The sequence below is a fragment of the Watersipora subatra genome, chromosome 9 (assembly GCF_963576615.1).
Source record: "Watersipora subatra chromosome 9, tzWatSuba1.1, whole genome shotgun sequence".
NCBI classification, from domain to species: Eukaryota; Metazoa; Bryozoa; class Gymnolaemata; order Cheilostomatida; family Watersiporidae; genus Watersipora; species Watersipora subatra.
Window position 1 is genome coordinate 62,670,728 of NC_088716.1, and position 20,251 is coordinate 62,690,978.

General features: G+C 37.5%; 1 protein-coding gene across 2 annotated transcripts in view; it reads right to left on the minus strand.

The window, feature by feature from the left end:
* LOC137404355 (tripartite motif-containing protein 3-like) overlaps window positions 1–20,213 on the minus strand; it is a 40,593-nt gene extending 20,380 nt beyond the window's left edge. The window contains exon 1 of one of the 2 annotated variants that reach the window (XM_068090553.1): window positions 20,082–20,213. In XM_068090553.1, coding sequence (XP_067946654.1) covers window positions 20,082–20,193 — 112 coding nt within the window. In that variant the 5' untranslated portion in view covers window positions 20,194–20,213. Of the gene's footprint in view, window positions 1–7,471; window positions 7,582–20,081 lie in introns of those variants that run through there. The other variant, XM_068090554.1, reaches the window with a different exon arrangement.
* Between the last annotated feature and the right edge of the window lie 38 nt (window positions 20,214–20,251).

Consider the following 20,251-nt stretch of genomic DNA (forward strand, 5'->3'; position numbering starts at 1 on the left):
TATCAGTGCATTTTACTTCTAATATTGCATTTTTCCTATTGCAGGAGGAGATATATAAACATATAATCCTTTCCTTTCATTATTGCTGTTTGTTGTACATAATAACACCCACACCCAGTACATTACAGCGACCATTGCAGTTATCCTATTGCACTGCAGTGCCATTTGACTGCTAATATTGCATTTCTCAACCATCAGTACCCTTTCTTTTTTCCAATATTACTTTGGTCGTGGGCTGTATGATAGGGGAATTTCTAGTTCTATTTATCTGTATATCTATCTGTACATCTATCTATCTTTATATCTACCTCACTATCTACCTGTATATCTATCTATAGCTACTTGTCTACCTATCTATCTACCTATCTATGTATATCTATCTATTTATCTATCTATTCACCTACCTATCTATCTATATGTTTAGACAATGTTCACTACTATCTTTATTGAGGGTCCCTAGACCAACATACTGCAGTTCAGCAGCAAGCCTACTACCGATATCAAATACACTAGGACAGAACATCCAGAACACTTCCTTCCTCAAAATGTTAGTTTCATATCATACCAACTGCCAGTTTCAAAACAAGCTTTTCAATATTCCATGTAGCCTACTTCACACATCTGCTAGCATTATCTGTCCTGCTATGAGGCTCTGGCTTACATAACCCTAAACAAGCTTTCTTTTTCTTATTGGTCACTTTTGAACTGGTGCCGAACCAATCAGCAGTCAATATTGTATCGCTATGGAGGATTAACCAACGCAGTTAATAAATAATTGAAACCGAAGAAGATTAGTACGTATTGCAAAATATGTTTTTTTTCATTTTTAATAGGAGCACATGTACTTTTAAGAGATTATGAACAGTACTTTGACTTCAGCTGTACAACTCAACCCTTATATATTCACTATTCATAAACAAATAACAAACTTTAAAATACCCAGGGTTCAAGTGGGGAGGAGGGGCTTGTAAGAAGGAGAAGATAAAGATTTGAGAAAAAAGCTATCTTTTTCATTATTTCAATCAACAAGTGATGTGTTTCTGAATATTTTCTTTTATGAATCGCGGTGCTTGACCTTCAATCAATAGTAATCTCTAGCTTGTTTGTACTCGGTATGCTTTTTCTTAAAAGAGATTGTAACTAGACTTCTAAAAATAGAATGAAACATTTCTAGAGCTGATAAAATAAAATAGAGTTGATTCGGTCCATCATTGCTCTAAAATAACAAACAGTAGGTTGTCATTTTAAATGCAATTTTTTGTTATCCTGCTGAAAACAGGTCACTGTTCCTCATTATTCTTGTCAAGCAATAGAAATGGTTGTTGTTAGCTGCGAAGCACATCTAACCACTGTCAGAGCGAGCCCATAGACGACATTGGACAACCTTACAGATGCCGTATTATAACTCAATCAAACATCTTATGCAGACAAACATATTTGTGGCATGAATAAATACCTTCCTGTTTTTATTAATGGAATGCACTGGAATCTAGGTGGTAAATTGGATGGTGTCGCGTCTGAGCAAGCAAATGTGTTTGCTACAACTTGTTCAGGATATGTATCTATTCCTTTCTTCTCAGTCTGTTAATGGATTTAACCCCAGTTGCACCGTTAAAACTAGGTCAACTTATGAAACTTACATAGACTCAAAAGCTGGAGCTATGGTGAATGACAACTAGTGGCAGGTTTCTTGTTCCAGGTTTTTTAAAAAAAGATAAAGGCTGATGTAACAGTTCTGACAAAGACCTCTTCACACGAGTCATAGGGTAAGAAGATAAAGGCTGATGTAACAGTTCTGACAAAGACCTCTTCACACGAGTCATAGGGTAAGAAGATAAAGGCTGATGTAACAGTTCTGACAAAGACCTCTTCACACGAGTCATAGGGTAAGAAGATAAAGGCTGATGTAACAGTTCTGACAAAGACCTCTTCACACGAGTCATAGGGTAAGAAGATAAAGGCTGATGTAACAGTTCTGACAAAGACCTCTTCACACGAGTCATAGGGTAAGAAGATAAAGGCTGATGTAACAGTTCTGACAAAGACCTCTTCACACGAGTCATAGGGTAAGAAGATAAAGGCTGATGTAACAGTTCTGACAAAGACCTCTCCACACTAGTGGTAGGGTAAGAAGATAAAGGCTGATGTAACAGTTCTGACAAAGACCTCTTCACACGAGTCATAGGGTAAGAAGATAAAGGCTGATGTAACAGTTCTGACAAAGACCTCTTCACACGAGTCATAGGGTAAGAAGATTAAGGCTGATGTAACAGTTCTGACAAAGACCTCTTCACACGAGTCATAGGGTAAGAAGATAAAGGCTGATGTAACAGTTAAAACTGATGTTAAAACTAGGTCAACTTATGAAACTTACATAGACTCAAAAGCTGGAGCTATGGTGAATGACAACTAGTGGCAGGTTTCTTGTTCCAGGTTTTTTAAAAAAAGATAAAGGCTGATGTAACAGTTCTGACAAAGACCTCTTCACACGAGTCATAGGGTAAGAAGATAAAGGCTGATGTAACAGTTCTGACAAAGACCTCTTCACACGAGTCATAGGGTAAGAAGATAAAGGCTGATGTAACAGTTCTGACAAAGACCTCTTCACACGAGTCATAGGGTAAGAAGATTAAGGCTGATGTAACAGTTCTGACAAAGACCTCTTCACACGAGTCATAGGGTAAGAAGATAAAGGCTGATGTAACAGTTCTGACAAAGACCTCTTCACACGAGTCATAGGGTAAGAAGATAAAGGCTGATGTAACAGTTCTGACAAAGACCTCTCCACACTAGTCATAGGGTAAAGAAAAATCAGCATGGTAACAATTTTTCGAGAGCAGGAAGAGAGATTGATTTGTTGAGATGTCAACAATAATGAGTTTGCACAAAATATGTAAGTTGAGGTTACGTGTATACCATCAAAATCATTTGAGTAAAGTGGAAGTATTGTTGACTGGAGTTGCCAGATGAATCGATTCCTAAACTTCATTCAGACATAATGTGAGAGATTATTTTGAGACTCCTACTCCCTTATCTATTTCTATATCTATGTCTATGTCTATATCTATGTCTATATCTATGTCTATGTCTATACAAATGCTGTTTATAACTTAGTGAGGAATTTCTTATTAAGGTGAACGTTAAACAAATTACTGCTTCAAACTATTTAAAGTTTATATTGTAACTTGTTAATATATTCCTAAATATTATAGATGTCTAGCTCGCCATCTTGTATCAAAAATGTATTTTCAAAACAGATTTGACACAAAAAAAACATTTTTCACTTGAAATGACCATTTCTTTACCATAATCCTTATTAAAACGATTTTAAATCAGAAAGTATGACTGCATTTTGATGTTCAGACAAAATCGTATCATATTCAAATTTTCGAGTAAACCTTAACTTTTCCTAATCTTATTAGAGTTTGTAATCATTCGTACCTAACCACAAGAGTTTGTAATCAACCGTACCTAACCACAAGAGTTTGTAATCAATCATACCTAACCACAAGAGTTTGTAATCAATCGTACCCAACCACAAGAGTTTGTAATCAACCGTACCTAACCACAAGAGTTTGTAATCAATCGTACCTAACCACAAGAGTTTGTAATCAATCGTACCTAACCACAAGAGTTTGTAATCAATCGTACCTAACCACAAGAGTTTGTAATCAACCGTACCACAAAGCTAATCCCTTCTTATCATTCTCATCAGCCTTATTTGCGGTCTGCTTATCGCGATTAAAGCTAAATATGTACGTTTTTTTATGAGTTACTATTACCTTTGTTGTTTGTTTTTTGAGAATTTTTTCAAGCCATTGTGAAATCCATTATTAATTTTTTTCATTTTCAATTTTCAAATGTGCCATTTCAATTTCAAATGTTCTGTAATAGTGCAGCTGTAATGGCACATTTTCAATCTTCAGTTTTCGGCTTTTGCAAAGGGTATTCGCTAGGAATTGTGAAACTAAAAACTGTTCACATGGACATTCTCGAGTAGGAATTGCCTCTACATTTACTCTCTATTCGATCCGACAAAGTACCATCATGCGCTTCGCTGATATATTCAATTTCGATATCTAATTTTTATGTTCGTATTAGTATCAATAGGCATCAGTGTTGTCATAATCAAAACTATCATGGATATTTGTAACAGAAAACCTTTTCTATACACACACTTCTGTGTAAGGTACTGATTATTATTATTAGCTAGTGAAATTCTCGGCGTTGGACGGTTATTAAAGAATAGAGAAAGCATAATAATATTATGCTTTATTAGTTATCTTGAGGTGTTGACTGATGTTCTAAAAAAAGAATCAAGGAGATTGACCCACTAGAAGCTGAGATATAGCCAGCCAAACACAGGTCTACCTAATAAAGAATCAGAGGAAAACCCTTCGAAAATCCCGAAAACTGACGTATAAAATTGACTTAATGTTCATGTGCCGGAGTTGTGCACCCTTACCGCCGTTACGTATAATGATTGTTTTGGCTACGAGATGTGAAACGCTTCTCGCGATAGTAAATAATTTACAGACTAGCTCTGGTTTCTCAGGAAAATCAAGCAAACATTCTGTGGTAAAGGCATTTGCCCACAACCCCTCGCCGTGATTTTTCAAAACAGAAGAGCAGATTTTGACTATTGTGCTTCAAATTTTAACTTGATCTCCACGGATATGCTCCGAAGATCCTCTGTTCAACGAACGGCGCGTGTATAGTCTATATGCGACATCCGCGGTTGCAGTTCGTTTAGAATAAGATATGATAATGTGAATTTTTGTTCATTCATCATTTTTCTATTGTGTATCTACTGCAGCATTTAGCTGATTTTCATGATTATCATCACTATTAACAGACTGTAAGTTCACTACAGCCATAATCTTAAAAAGAATAACTTGACCGTGCTGCTCTTGCTGTAAGAAAAGAAAACGATAACTTTTGATTTGATTTTTCTATTGATCTTTTATCTTATCTATGATTATTTTTTATGATTAATATAATAATCATAATGCATATTATACAAAATAATAATATAACTGCGTATAGAATAAATGATGTAACTAATATAATTTATAGAAAGTGATAGCAGAATGTTGCGAAATAATAGATGCGTGTAATTATTTTATTCTAAAACTAATCTACACGTCAGAGGGACTGGTTCGGAATTCTCAGAGCAATGATTGTTAGGCCCAATTTGATTGTTCTATACTTGCAGGGATTAAACCAATTAAAACGCCGTGATTGTTATAGGAGAGCGCATTAGTTGGCTTAATTGACCAATGGCACACAAGTCGATTTCATACGTCATATATTGATGATTACCAAAACACTTATGTTTTTTGGTAGACCTGTGTTTGGCTGGCTATATCTCAGCTTCTAGTTGGTCAATCTCCTTGATTCTTTTTTTAGAACATCAGTCAACACCTCAAGATAAATAATAAAGCATAAAAATATTATGCTTTCTCTATTCTTTAAAAACCAGCTTATAAACAATGAGAGATAATGTAGTTGCCTACCCCTTGCCATTAGCCTGACACAACGCCAATGGCTAATTTGAGTAAGCTTACTAATAAGAGCCGTGAAAGCGAGCATAGAATTACGCTGCGCCATAACGGAGAGTGGTAGCGCATTTTTACCCACATAGTGACATATATTGCCCAGTGAATTAATCAGTTTGCGTAGGTAAATTGGTATGATATTTACCTGCCAAACCAGAGGTACCAAGATCATATTTTCTGCGCTAAGGACTTTTCATCCCAGTATTTTAATAGCTATAATATATAGTATTTTAATAGCTATAATATATAGTATTTTAATAGCTATAATATATAGTATTTTAGTAGCTATAGCTGGACAAACCATACTACACAGACACACAAACAAATTTTGAGATTTATATATATATAGACTCAAAATATTCATGATTTTTATTTTTTCTCAGTTCGTATTACTTGTATCAGTATTAAATCTTTTTTCATTGTAACCATTGTAACAAATCATACTTTATCTAGCCATTACTTGTTAATTATATCACATTTAAACACTTTTACAGCTGTTTTAGTTTTTCTCTTAATTTATTTGAACTGCACAAAACACTTTTACCATGATATGAGGTTTAAAAGTTAGAACGGTAAATGTTGCAAATGTTAAATAGAAATAAATTTTCTGTGCAAAGACTTTTTTATTACTCAGGCAATGCTGGGCACTCATCTAGTCTTCTATAAAGATATAAAATTTGAGCTAATTTTTCACTCCAAGTATGTAATGTAAGCCATAGCCTCATGATTAGAGCAATCAAAGGTTCATTTTGGACATTTATCAAAGACTGATAAAAACATTATCTTGCTCGAGAGTTCTATTTTAAATTAAAAAAACGGATGCTTCAAATAATGTGATACTTATTTCATTAGCTCTCAAGTTGTTTTAAAAATAATGCTAGTGTTTGAAAGTTAGCGGCAACTATGCTTTAAAAAAAATTTTGACAAAAGTTCGCTCTTTCAAATTTGACAAAATATTGCTGAATCGGTGTTTTAACGGCTTGAATGTTTTAAAACTAACTTTTAAAAGTGTTTATGAGCATTTATTACAGATCTTTAGCTTATTTCATTCAATGCATCATAATTAGTATTATTATTAGTATTCCAAAGTTGAAAAATTAATGCTAGTTTTAAGATGGCCCTTCCATTGCGCTTAATCATCATATTCCTTTCACTGCTTCTTTTCTAGAAAAAAACTTCTTACTAGCACACACACACATATATATATATATATATATATATATATATATATATATCATATATATATCATATATATATCATATATATATATCATATATATATCATATATATATCATATATATATATCATATATATATCATATATATATCATATATATATATCATATACCTTAAGTGTCCATATGTATCATATATCTGATGTGTTCATATGTATTATATATCTTAAGTGTTCATATATGTATCATATATCTTAAGTGTCCATATATATCATATATCTGATGTGTTCATATGTATTATATATCTTAAGTGTTCATATGTATCATATATCTTATGTGTTCATATATATCATATATCTTAAGTGTTCATATGTATCATATATCTTAAGTGTTCATATGTATCATATATCTTAAGTGTTCATATGTATCATATATCTTAAGTGTTCATATGTATCATATATCTTAAGTGTTCATATGTATCATATACCTTAAGTGTTCATATGTATCATATACCTTATGTGTTCATATGTGTCATATATCTTAAGTGTTCATATGTATCATATATCTGATGTGTTCATATGTATCATATACCTTAAGTGTTCATATGTATCATATATCTTATGCGTTTCAGCAGCCTTAAAACTTCTAGATGCCCCTAAAGCTGATGTCAACAAACATGATATGTTCACGCCAACATTTATAGAAGTGCTCTTGTTAAAAGATGTCTGTTTGATTTCACCGCTAGCAGGAAGAAACCGTATTGCCCTTCATTCAGTGATCAGGAGAAAGCTCATCATTGCGGTAGATTCGCAATAAGTTTACGAGTTTGAATTCTTCTTTTTCTCTTCTCCTCGAAACTTCTTTTAGGCATTACATCAGCACTGTTTGGGTATTTTTGTATCTCGATCTTGTCTGGTCCAGACCACACCTTTAGGAAGTAAGAGGCTGGATTGCATCGTTTCATACTTTGTGTAAAACGAATACAATCTGGCAAGTTTTTTAGAGCCGGTAAATTTGATACATGACTATAGGAATGCCACGGCGCAATTACGCTTATCAGCCTAATGGTTTCTTTGAACAGAAGTGTTCAAAGAGTGTCTTCCCAAACATTAGACTGAAAGACTGCATCTGTGAGCTCTTTCTCGGGCCGACCTTGCCCACTGAGGCCGTCAAGTCAGCAGTGTAAGCAGCTACAAGGATATAGCGACTATATAGTCACCAGCAAAGACACGCGAGTGCAGTTGGAGTCACCTAGAGAGATCCGTCTGCATTAATTTAATCAGTTTGAAAACTCAAACTGAAACCGCAGACTAACTCAGAAATTTATGTTGTAGTAGTTCCGTATTCCTGTGGCTTCACTGGGTGTCAATCACCTCACTGCCAAGTGTCAGTTGCTTATGTCAAAGTTCAAAAGCCTGTCAAGCGTTGTAATACGGTTGTGTTGATTATGAAAATGTAATCACCTCTTGTGAATGACTGGTTAGGTGCATGCAGCTAATGTTCTAATACTATGTTATCAATTGAAAGCTCATTACCAGTAGCTGGGCTCTCTGTCTTAGGTTGGAATAAGAGCTACCAAGGGGCACCTGTCTGGAGACAAAAGTTAATGAGAGCTAATGCAGATTCAGGGCTTCCCATGACCTTGACAGTAGCCACAGGCAAACATCCATAGGTGCGCGAAAGTTGAATGTTTAAGCAGCATTGGTTATAATGATCTCACTCGCTACTCCTTTAACAGAATTTACTCTTCGTTAGCAATGAACACAACTCAGGAATGGTACTTGATTAGTGATCTCAAGAAAATATTAAAGCCATATTTAAATAGCTTTTAGTGGATGGTACATTCTTGTATCACATTATAACCTAAAAAACATTCAAAGAAATTGTTTTGAAAGAATGGGTAATCTATTCACATCATTCGCAAATATAACATTTTTTATTTGTTTCTGGATTCTATGAGAAAACTTTGAACAAAACAGAATGATGGGTTTAAAATCAATAATTCCTTTTCTCAAAGACTCAAGACTAGTATACCAGTTCTTTTGAAATAGACTGATAATATATGTAAAACAAGAGATGCCTCTCATGATGAAACTTATTTGATAAGCTTCTCAAAATTTTTCAAGAGGAACACTAGCTTCTTAAGTTCACTTCGACTGGGTCTAGTAACAAAACGAAACAAAACGAGAGCGGTCCCAAAGTTTGGCTAACGCCACATGTCACATCGTTAGAGTTAAATATGGCTTAACTTTGAGAAACATCTAATAGATGCAAGCATTATGTAATAAGGAATCAGTGAAAGGAGAAGAATTAATCGGTCTTAAACCAACTAGTTTTTAAACTTCAAGCTCAAAATCACAAAGGGAAACAAACTCATTTGCTAATCTATTTATCTTGTAGTTGGTCGAGATCTAAGTCATCCTATCTGGTAGAGGCCATTGAATATCGAGGTTCACTATGCCTTCAGCTTTAGTCCTAAAAGTTAGTTTTCCAAATCTATGGTTAGAGCTTTACTTCAGTAATTAAATTGTTATCAGCTGATCATTTAATCAGCTGAGTAAACCCCCCACACTTTATAAAACATTTCAGGTCATTTTTATGTAATTAAATATGTTAAAACCTTTTTAGTAGTTTAATGCGAGTCGTGAACTTCGAGTATTCGAGTACTTAGCTCATTTGTGTTTTTCTTCAGCAAAATATGGCATTACAAGTAGCTAGACAAACCTTCTTTAGACAAAAACATATTACATAATAGATACTCTGATGATACTTAAAGGTTGACTTGCAACAAAATTCACATTACAGTTATTTGGTACCAAAAGATTCACTATGTCTTACTCTGTTGTGTTGTAGGTGCAAAATATGTGGAAATGTGATTACAAGCTCTTAAAAGCTCAAAAACGAAAAGCTGCCGTAGATTGGAATCTGTTTATTTCTCTGACGTAGTCACTAGTTTGGTTATTGTCTTGTCACGTGATGTTCTCACGTGAATTGAAAGGCCAATAAGAAGCTCAATATAAAACTTATCGTAGCACTAGTTTATGACAAACACTTCGGGTTTTACCGAAGACCCCATATCAAATATAGATGCTCGCTACTTTACAGTTTTGTTTCGGCTTGATCTAATCGTCTAGTCGTAATCTGATAATGTGACCCAATACTTCGCAAATAATTTCTGCAGCACTTTTCGATGATCACAGGTGACCAACAGGCTCGTCTTGATTATCAGACAGTGATATGTACTCCTTCGCGGTAAGGTTAAAAAATTAAATGAATTTTTACAGTAAGTTATAAGATATCAGTGCTAAAAGTGACAGCATTACAATGACGATAAAACAGACGCGTAATGTGAAGGAAATATTTGACCTGAGATGGCTCCACAGACGTCATGCCTTTGTCCTCATTTTTTATTGCTGCCAGTGGGTGGTCAAGCCAACCCCTGACCTTTGTGGCGTGGCGTGTCCGGTCCCAATTGATTCATAAATATGGCCGGATGTAACACACACCAATAAAATTTAGAGAAAACACCATGTCACAACACTGTACAACCAGATCAGCAGTTTTTGCTCTTTCTTAGTTAGTTTACTGTTTGCCTTCATGCAATCAACATATCAATATTTTGCTTCGATCATATTTCATTATTCTATATTCAGCTTATATTCAACAATGTGCCTGACATTGGAGGCAAAAGGTCAGTCAACCGCATATGCATATTTCTATACTTTCTTGAATATTATTGTTATTATTTGGCTTAAATCATACATTCATTCATACGTTTTATTATTGTGCTAATTATATCATGTAATTGCATTTAATTCTATCAAGGTTAACTTGTAGTTTTATCTTAATATCGTCTATTACAGACTTCACGGCAGATGCTGATGTTAGATACATATAGTAATAAAGTTACACAACTAAAGCATCACCAGTAGAAGCCTTATTCTCTTCTAGTCAGCACAGTTGTTGCCGCTTTTTATAAGTGAAGTTTTAAGAACTTCACAGTGAAGTCTTATCCAAAGAGAAGAGGACAACTTCGTCACCCAACAAAGGACATCTTCGTCACCCACTATAGGACATCTTCGTCACCCACTATAGGACATCTTCGTCACCCACCAAAGGACAACTTCGTCACCCAACAAAGGACATCTTCGTCACCCACCATAGGACATCTTCGTCACCCACCAAAGGACAACTTCGTCACCCAACAAAGGACATCTTCGTCACCCACTATAGGACATCTTCGTCACCCACTATAGGACATCTTTGTCACCCACCATAGGACATCTTCGTCACCCACCAAAGGACAACTTCGTCACCCACCATAGGACATCTTCGTCGCCCACCAAAGGACATATCGTCACCCAAAGCAGGATATTGTCATTTAGCAATTGGACAATCTCTTCATCCACTAAACGGTACACAGTGTACCGGTACACTCTTATACTCTTATACCTATTAGTCAATGAACCGTAACTATCGTTATTTACATGCAAGCAAGCTGGAATCGAGGACCACTGGATTGGAAGCTAAGTAATTGATTATTAGCATTCCTTTACAACAAAACAGTGTGAGTTGTCTAACCTTGCCTCATTACAGCATTTACATAAATACGTGCATGTTGACTTCATTTTGGAATTGGATATCTGCTTTGACCTTTTGTTATATCATTTGCTACTTATGTAAGCTGAGCTGGTTGTACAAATTTGTGACACTCTAGAAAAACGCTCACCTTTAGTCTTTGGTGCGTGCATACATTTTGTCATATTGACGGTCCAGTTTGGGACTGGTTGGCTGCGCCGGTAAATGTTAGAAAGGTTCAGTTTGGCCCTTCTGCTGGCAGCAGTTTTTATAGAGACCCAGGGTCATCGCTCATGTACGTATACGTGTAGGTTAACTTTCCATTAAGTAGGATAGCTTTTAATCAGACGACAATAGTGCATTAGGCATTGTTCACTGGTCACTCATTAGCCCATCAGTTGGTTAAGATATGAGATATAGCTCTGTTTGACTAAAACAAGCTCACAATAGCGTGTATCATACACATTTGTTTACAACCACCTTTGCAGGAAGTAGACAGTGCTAGTTATTGAGTTATTGAAGTTTGGCTGTAATAGTATAGCATTCTTATCTAATAGCAATTAGGCAGTGCACACAAGTTTAAAACTGTGTTGCTAATCAGCTAAAATGTCTGGTAATGGTCTTGATTCAGATCAACTCAGTGAGCCAAGCCAAAACACTGAGCAAATTGATGACTCTGGTCAAAGTGAAATATTAGTTGCTGACGTGAGTCAAAGCGAATTAGTAGATGAAAATCCAGTAAGCGCTAGCGATGCTGCAGATAGTATAGTAGGCGCTGACCAGCAACGACGCTCGCAGCGCGAAACAAAGCTGTCTTTAAAAGCCAGGGAAAATAGATGTTTAGAATTGTCGCACTCACTCCTTCAAAACATGAGCGAACAACTACACAAAAATGAAGAGTTTTTGAGACATGCTGACAGTCAGCTTTATCAAACTGTTGCAGCCTTTCTCACAGATTTAGATAAAAACACAGCAGTTATTCACTCCCAATTTAATGAACTACAGAAAGCATCAGAAGTTCAACCTGATGTAAATGTAACAGCGCTCTATGAACAGTACAGGGCTGATGTAAACATTATGTTTGAGTACGGCACTAAGAGAAGGGAGGAGGAAATGCATGATAGAGAGGAAGAAAGAAGAGTACAGGAATTAGAACAAGCCATAGAAGAATCAAGAAGGAAGTTAGAAGAGGATATGAAGGTAATGACAGCCATGATGGAAGCCCGTAGAGCACGCATGCAAACGTTGTTGCAACAGCAGACAACTTCCCCAGTAGACATGCGACGCTTTAGCTCACCTAGCATCCACACTTCAACACAATCAGCACATGCAGTGCCTGCACAAGTACAACAAGCAAGCACAGTGTCCACACATGCAGCGCCTGCACAAGTACAACAAGCAAGTACAGTGTTCACACTTGCAGCGCCCCCACATGTACAATCAACACTCGCAGCTCCTACACAAGTACTACAAACAAATACAGTACCCACATCTGCAGCATCTCCACTGGTAGAATTAGCACATGCAGCACTCATGCCCACAGTATCAACACATGTACAGCAAACACATACATGGCCCACACACGTTCAACCAACACAGACAGTGCCTGCATATGCAGCACCTTTACATGCACCACAGGCAGGTGCACCTATAATCTCAACACCGAGTGCTCAGGCATTCATACCCAAAACACCATCACTTGTGACGAAACCATATCCTTATGTTCCCAACGGCTCACCTTATCAAAGTTCAATGACAGAATCACACCCGGCTGAAGTAGCCAAAGCAATAACAGATCACATGCACATATCACTGATTGCCCCACCTGAGCCTGGAGTATTCACAGGTGACCCACTACAATACGCGGACTGGCGTGTAGCCTACAATTATCTAATTGGTGCAAGGGCTGGATCGCCAATAGAGAAGCTCCATAGGCTCAGAAAATATGTCGACGGTGAAGCTAAAGAAACAATAAGTGGATACTTCCGCCTACAGACGGAAGATGCCTACCAAGAAGCCTTGCAAACCTTGGATGAGGAGTTTGGAAGGCCCGATCTTGTAGAAGACGGCTTTCGTGACAAACTAGAAAGCTGGCCTAAAATTGGCAAGTTTGACAAGGATGCTCTGAAAAAGTACTCTATATTTCTAAAGCAGTGTGTAGCAGCACAGTCATCCCTCAACAATCTGAAGGTCTTGAGCGACAAAAGAGAAAACAAAAAGTTTATCAAATGCCTGCCCGAATGGGTTGCTAACCGCTGGCTGACAATCGTAACAGAAGAAGAAGAAAAGCAAGGCTTCCCACCTTTCTCCAGATACGCATCCTTCGTAGCTTTTCAAGCCAAAGTAAGTAACAACTCCTTGCGAGAATCCGGAGAATCTGCAAACCACAAAGGAAAGAATGACTCGGCAGACGCCTATCAGCATAAAACGCGACAAGGTCAGAGAAGCTCAGAAGGTGCCTCAAAAGGCAAAAGGCAATTCGGTGAAGCTCCAGCCAAAACAAGCCAAATCAACGCGCATCAAACTAGCACTCAAGCCGCCACAAATTGTTTGTATTGCAAAAAAGGAGGACACAAAACTACCGAGTGCCGATCACTTACCAAACTACCTTACAAGGATAAGTGTAGCTTTGTTACTGAAAATAAACTATGCTTCCGATGTTTAAACTCAGGTCACTACAAGAATGAATGCAAAAGTAATGTGACATGTAACACATGCCACAACACTCATCCAACAGCCTTTCATTTCATTCCCCGAGACGAGTCTACAGCTGAAAATGACACAAAAGGTTCAAGCGCAGACAAGAAAGATGATTCGAATGAGAGAACTGATAGCAAACCCAAGGCACTAAATGCCAATGCAATAAAGCAACAGTCACAGAAGCTCCTCAGTATGATTGTGCCCGTCTTTGTTACACATAACAACAAACAAGAGCTAGTATACGCGCTGTTAGATAGCCAGTCAGATGCCAGTTTCATCAGCAAAGATATAGCCGAGAAAATAACTCCCACTTATACCCAAGAAGATGTGACGATTCGCACACTAAATGGAGAGACTACAAAAAGACTTAAGCGCTATAATTTACTGTTGAAAGGCTTTGGAGCTGCCAACCTTGAACAGCTAAAGATATCAGCTTATGAGCAGGATGATATACCATGCAATAAGGCACAGATTCCAAACAGGAACCATGTACGAAATATGCCACACCTTAGGTCAATAGAAAGAAATCTACCTCCAAAGCTCGACATTCCTGTTGCACTACTTATTGGCACTGATTGCTCACAGGCACTTATGCCGAGAGAAACAATCTCAGGCGCCGATGGCCTACCCTTTGCAATCAAAACATTGTTCGGCTGGACGCTATGTGGTCAAGTCTCCGAGTGCAATCATGTTCAGCATGTGCACACCACAGCTCTCAGCAAAGAAGAACACAATCTGTCCGGGATGTCACAAAATGATATGAAGTTTTTAGAGTTGTTAAATGATGGCCTGACAAAATTGGAAAATGGATCTGTTAGTCTGCCATTGCCCTTTAAGGAAGAACCACAGCTTCCCAACAATAAGACACAAGCTGAAAGACGATTTGAACAGTTGCTAAAACGTTTCAGGAAGGACGAGGCATACAAAGCAGAATACTGCACTTTCATGAAAGAGTTGATCTCCGACAACCATGCTGAGTTAGCACCCAGCAATACCAAAGATAAGGAAACATGGTACATTCCTCATTTCGGAGTGTACCATCCCAAGAAGAAAAAACTGTGCATCGTTTTCGACGCTGGCGCAAAACATATGGGCAAGTCGCTTAATGAGTTATTGCTGACTGGACCCGATCAGATGAACAACTTAATTGGAATCTTACAAAGGTTTCGCCAGAATACCATAGCACTGTCATGTGACGTGCAGAAAATGTTCCATAACTTCATCGTAGCACCAGAACACCGCGATTTCTTGCAGTTTCTGTGGATAGACGACGCTACAGAACAGATCGTGAAATATAGGATGACACGTCACTTGTTTGGAGCTACCTCTTCACCAGGAGTAGCTACTTTTGCACTCCGAAAAATTGCCTCTGAACACAAAGATGACATGATCAAATTCAAGTTCAACGCTCCCTCTGCTAGTCACACAAGAGGCCTGTGGGAGCGGAGCATCAAAACTGTCAAGGCTGTGCTAAATGGTATGACACAAACCTTCAAAGGAAGATTAGACACCCCCAGCCTTCGAACCGCCTTCTTTGAAGCGATGTATACGGTCAATAGTCGACCACTGGCAACCGACAATTTAACCAACCCATCAGAAACATTTATCACTCCAAATCACCTTTTGACAGCCAAACCTCAAACCTTATCAACCGCGCCAGGAAACTTTGACAACCAAAAAATCTATGGCAGAAAACAATGGCGGAAGGTACAGCAATTCGCAAACATATTTTGGGAACAATGGAAGGTAGACTATCTTTGCACACTAGACACTCGCCAAAAATGGCAAAGCAAGTGCCAGAATCTAGTCGAAGGTGACATTGTTTTGCTGACCGATGACAACGCTCCCAGGAATCAATGGCGGACAGGGGTGATCGAGGAAACTTTCCCAGGGAAAGATAATCTAGTGAGGCGTGTAAAGATTCGTCTCGCGAATAAGATGCTAGATAGGAAGGGGAAACAAATGGAGGCAGCTTCTGTACTGGAAAGGCCAGTTCAAAAACTGGTGCTTCTCCTCCCTGCAAAACGTGACTAGTTGTGAGCAGTGGTGCACATGGTAATATAGATAGTCTATTATAGCATATAGTAGTAGTTTAGTAGCTATAATATCTCAACTGTAGCAGTAGTACAATATTCTTACAACTTTTCGATCTGGTTAATTTTGCCAAAATTAAGGTGGGAGTGTGAAGGAAATATTTGACCTGAGATGGCTCCACAGACGTCATGCCTTTGTCCTCATTTTTTATTGCTGCCAGTGGGTGGTCAAGCCAACCCCTGACCTTTGTGGCGTGGCGTGTCCGGTCCCAATTGATTCATAAATATGGCCGGATGTAACACACACCAATAAAATTTAGAGAAAACACCATGTCACAACACTGTACAACCAGATCAGCAGTTTTTGCTCTTTCTTAGTTAGTTTACTGTTTGCCTTCATGCAATCAACATATCAATATTTTGCTTCGATCATATTTCATTATTCTATATTCAGCTTATATTCAACAATGTGCCTGACATTGGAGGCAAAAGGTCAGTCAACCGCATATGCATATTTCTATACTTTCTTGAATATTATTGTTATTATTTGGCTTAAATCATACATTCATTCATACGTTTTATTATTGTGCTAATTATATCATGTAATTGCATTTAATTCTATCAAGGTTAACTTGTAGTTTTATCTTAATATCGTCTATTACAGACTTCACGGCAGATGCTGATGTTAGATACATATAGTAATAAAGTTACACAACTAAAGCATCACCAGTAGAAGCCTTATTCTCTTCTAGTCAGCACAGTTGTTGCCGCTTTTTATAAGTGAAGTTTTAAGAACTTCACACGTAAGAACAATAGACATGGTTTTATTGAATGCGTGAAGTATATTTGTGAAAATATTTCGACGAATATGGTTGCATGAAAGTGTAAACAGAAACCATCTACCACAACTACATCACATTTGAGCCGTTTTGGAAAGAGAATCCAAACTACAGCGGTCTTTGTGGCTGCGATTAACTGTTCGTTTTTTTAGCTTTTAAGAGCTTGTGATCACATTCCCACATATTTTGCACCTACAACACAACAGAGTAAGACATGGTGAATCTTTTGATACCAAATAACTGTAATGTGAATTTTGTTGCAAGTCAACCTTTAAATAAGTAGACCTATACAGGAAAATCCAGCAAGGACATCATGGTCTTCACAGAAAAGAGATCAATTCTCATTGGTCAATCTATTTAGTCTATAATATTTAGTAGTGCGGTGAGTATAGCCACAACAAATATCTAAACTAAGCATTTCGTGGGCATGTTTAGTCAGTCAGGCCTATAGTTACATGGCTTCTGAACCATGAGATGTTCTTATACAAGAAACCGAACTTTTCTGGTCAGCGTACTCAACATGCATCATTTCCGATTTCAACTGTTTGCTGCATCTCACTACGTTTAATGCTTCGGATTTATTCATTTATCACAGATGATGCCAGAGGCAGCGTAAGATGATGCCGGAGGCAGCGCAAGATAATCTTCTTGTTGTTACTGGATCCTGCTGGCAAATGAGGATGGGAAATTGTAGTTACAGTAAACGTTGTGATTAGGAAAACTGCACGAAATGCCTGTCTTTACTCATAAGGCCTCATTTTTACGCCGCTTCTTTTTACCAGAACAGATGGTTGACAACCTGCTCCACTCTTCAGAGAATTACTAGACGAGGGTAACTGGCTAAACATAACACTACCAATCTAGAATGCCTGATCTGGTTGAGCTGAATTCCAAGACTGTCATTTCTGCTTATGAAAGACTTTGACACCCCACACTAGTTGTCTTATTTGGCAGCAACCTGTAGGGGAACAAAATTACTTGAGTTGATTCTATGGTAAAACTGTAGCCTTGGTACTAGAGCCTTTGCATTAGAGCCTTGTCACGGCATGACTCATGTTCAGAGCTAGGCATGAATTTATAGTTGACCGATCTTTTTCGGCCAGATCCTAACATCCGTTTGATAATATTTTCTACCCAATGAAGTGTTACTTTATTAAAAATATGAATCTGTGACTGATCACAGATATAACGGTGTGTGACTGTAACACGGACTCTATAAAAATAATCTATCCCACTTGTAAAGGTATGTTTACACATGGCAGCTCTTTGCATTTTCAGGGAAGGCAAGATCGTTTTTTCAAAACAAGGAAATGATTTAACAATGGAAACATAATAAATGATAAGAAACTAAGGAAGACTCTGAACATTACCAAACATGAGGTACTGACCAACAAGTGCCAGAGTCGCTTTCAGCCAATCAGTGTACTGCTCATAAACTAATGAGTCTGTTTGTTTTCCTTTACTACTCCTTCTCGTGTTTTCACTTGTTTTGGCTTGTTTTTACAGAAGTTCCTCAGTGAGTTCAAAAGTTTTTCGGTCTCATTTATTTATGAAGTGTACACAATAGCAAGATAGTTAGTTCAGTATAGAAGGCTGGTCAGCAAGGCGCAGAGCTAGACTCTGCGTGTGAAGTTTGGGTGAAGTCTGCCAAAAATGTGGAAACGCATGACCTTTATTTTTATGATTCAGACTCACAGACAGACACGCACACACACACGCACACACACGCACACACACGCACACACACGCACACCCAACTAGAATGTGGGGTTTTTAATATATATTTACATTCAACCTTTTAGCCGAACATCTCTTGATATGTTACTGCAACCTGTTGAAGAGTGTCAATTGTTAATAGTAACACAACATAAACACAACATAAACCAAGAGATAGAATTTTACATATTTTAATGTACTCAGTGGTTCATCCATGAAACTGATATAAAACTCAATGTTATCAATACTTCAATGAGTTGAGTTCCTATGTAAGAAGAAATTAGAAAACTATCTACTAGATACTATCTAGTGAAATCATTTCTGACTAATGACAACTGATATGGAAAATGAAAACCGGATTGCACATATAGAGTAATTCCCAAGTCGATGACATTAAGCCTAGAATCCTCACACAGAACCTGAAAGCAGGAACAACTCTGTCTAATTGCTAGAAAACACAAAGCTGTAGGCTACCTCATATGCACTCATTAGGCTCAGACAGACCGGGCTCAAATCAACTTCCTTGTAGTGTATGTCTGTAGTAGTTTAATTACTATGGGTATTTTAAGCTGATCATCCGACTGAATTCATCTTGGAACCATATTTGATTGAAACATTTTATATTCGTTGTTTCATTGTATTATTTTACTTTTATACTGTATTGTTACTCCTCTTCTAATATTATATTGAACTAGTCGTAACAACTCATAACATCTCATAATAGCTCGTAACAGCTCATAACAACTCACAACAACTCGAAACAACTCGTAACAACTCTTGTAGTAACTCTCATAACAATTCATAACAACTCACAACATCTCGAAACAACTCGTAACATTTCTCGTAGTAACTCTCATAGCAACTCGTAACAACTCTCGTAGTAACTCTCGTAACAACTCATAACAACTTTCTTATTTGACATTTGTTAAGTTTGTGTTAGACGGAGAATGCCAGCGTACAATTTGTTCAGTAAGTATAAAGAAATCAACATATAGAAAATGAACGATATAATAATTTATAGTTATGAATAAACCAAAATACAATGACTTCACATGCTAGGTGCATGGTACGGGTTGCTGCTTATAAGTATAGATGCTACTAGGCATCATTTCTACGTGTGTGCTGACCCGACAGCTGGTATAGCAGTCGTACAACTGACTTGTCACAGAGTCGACCAAATCTTTACTATAATTAGAGCCATGTCCGCCTGCCTGTCCGAAGCCACTCATAAAGATTAGAAGAAAAATGCATCGCATGGAAATTGATCTCTGATATAAGGGTTAGCAGCCAGGCACAGTACCAAAAGCACCACTCTAGCACCTCACTGCATTACATAATATTAGTATTACATAATATTAGTGGTGATAGATATTACAAGATGATCGCTCACTGAGCATGTGGCTGCCAGTGACTAGCGGTTATGAATTCTGTCGACAGGTCGCAATTCAATAACTGCTTTTAGTTTAACATGAAAGCAACTCACCTATTGCAGGCCTTCGAGGCATCGGAGCTGCTGATATATACAGCAGTCCAGGATGTTGTAGGGGTAGCGAAGCTGCTGATATATACAGCAGTTCAGCATGTTGTAGAGGCATCGAAGAGTGTAATCGTATAATTTAACTAGCGGTTGTTCTAAATCTTGCATCAGTTCAA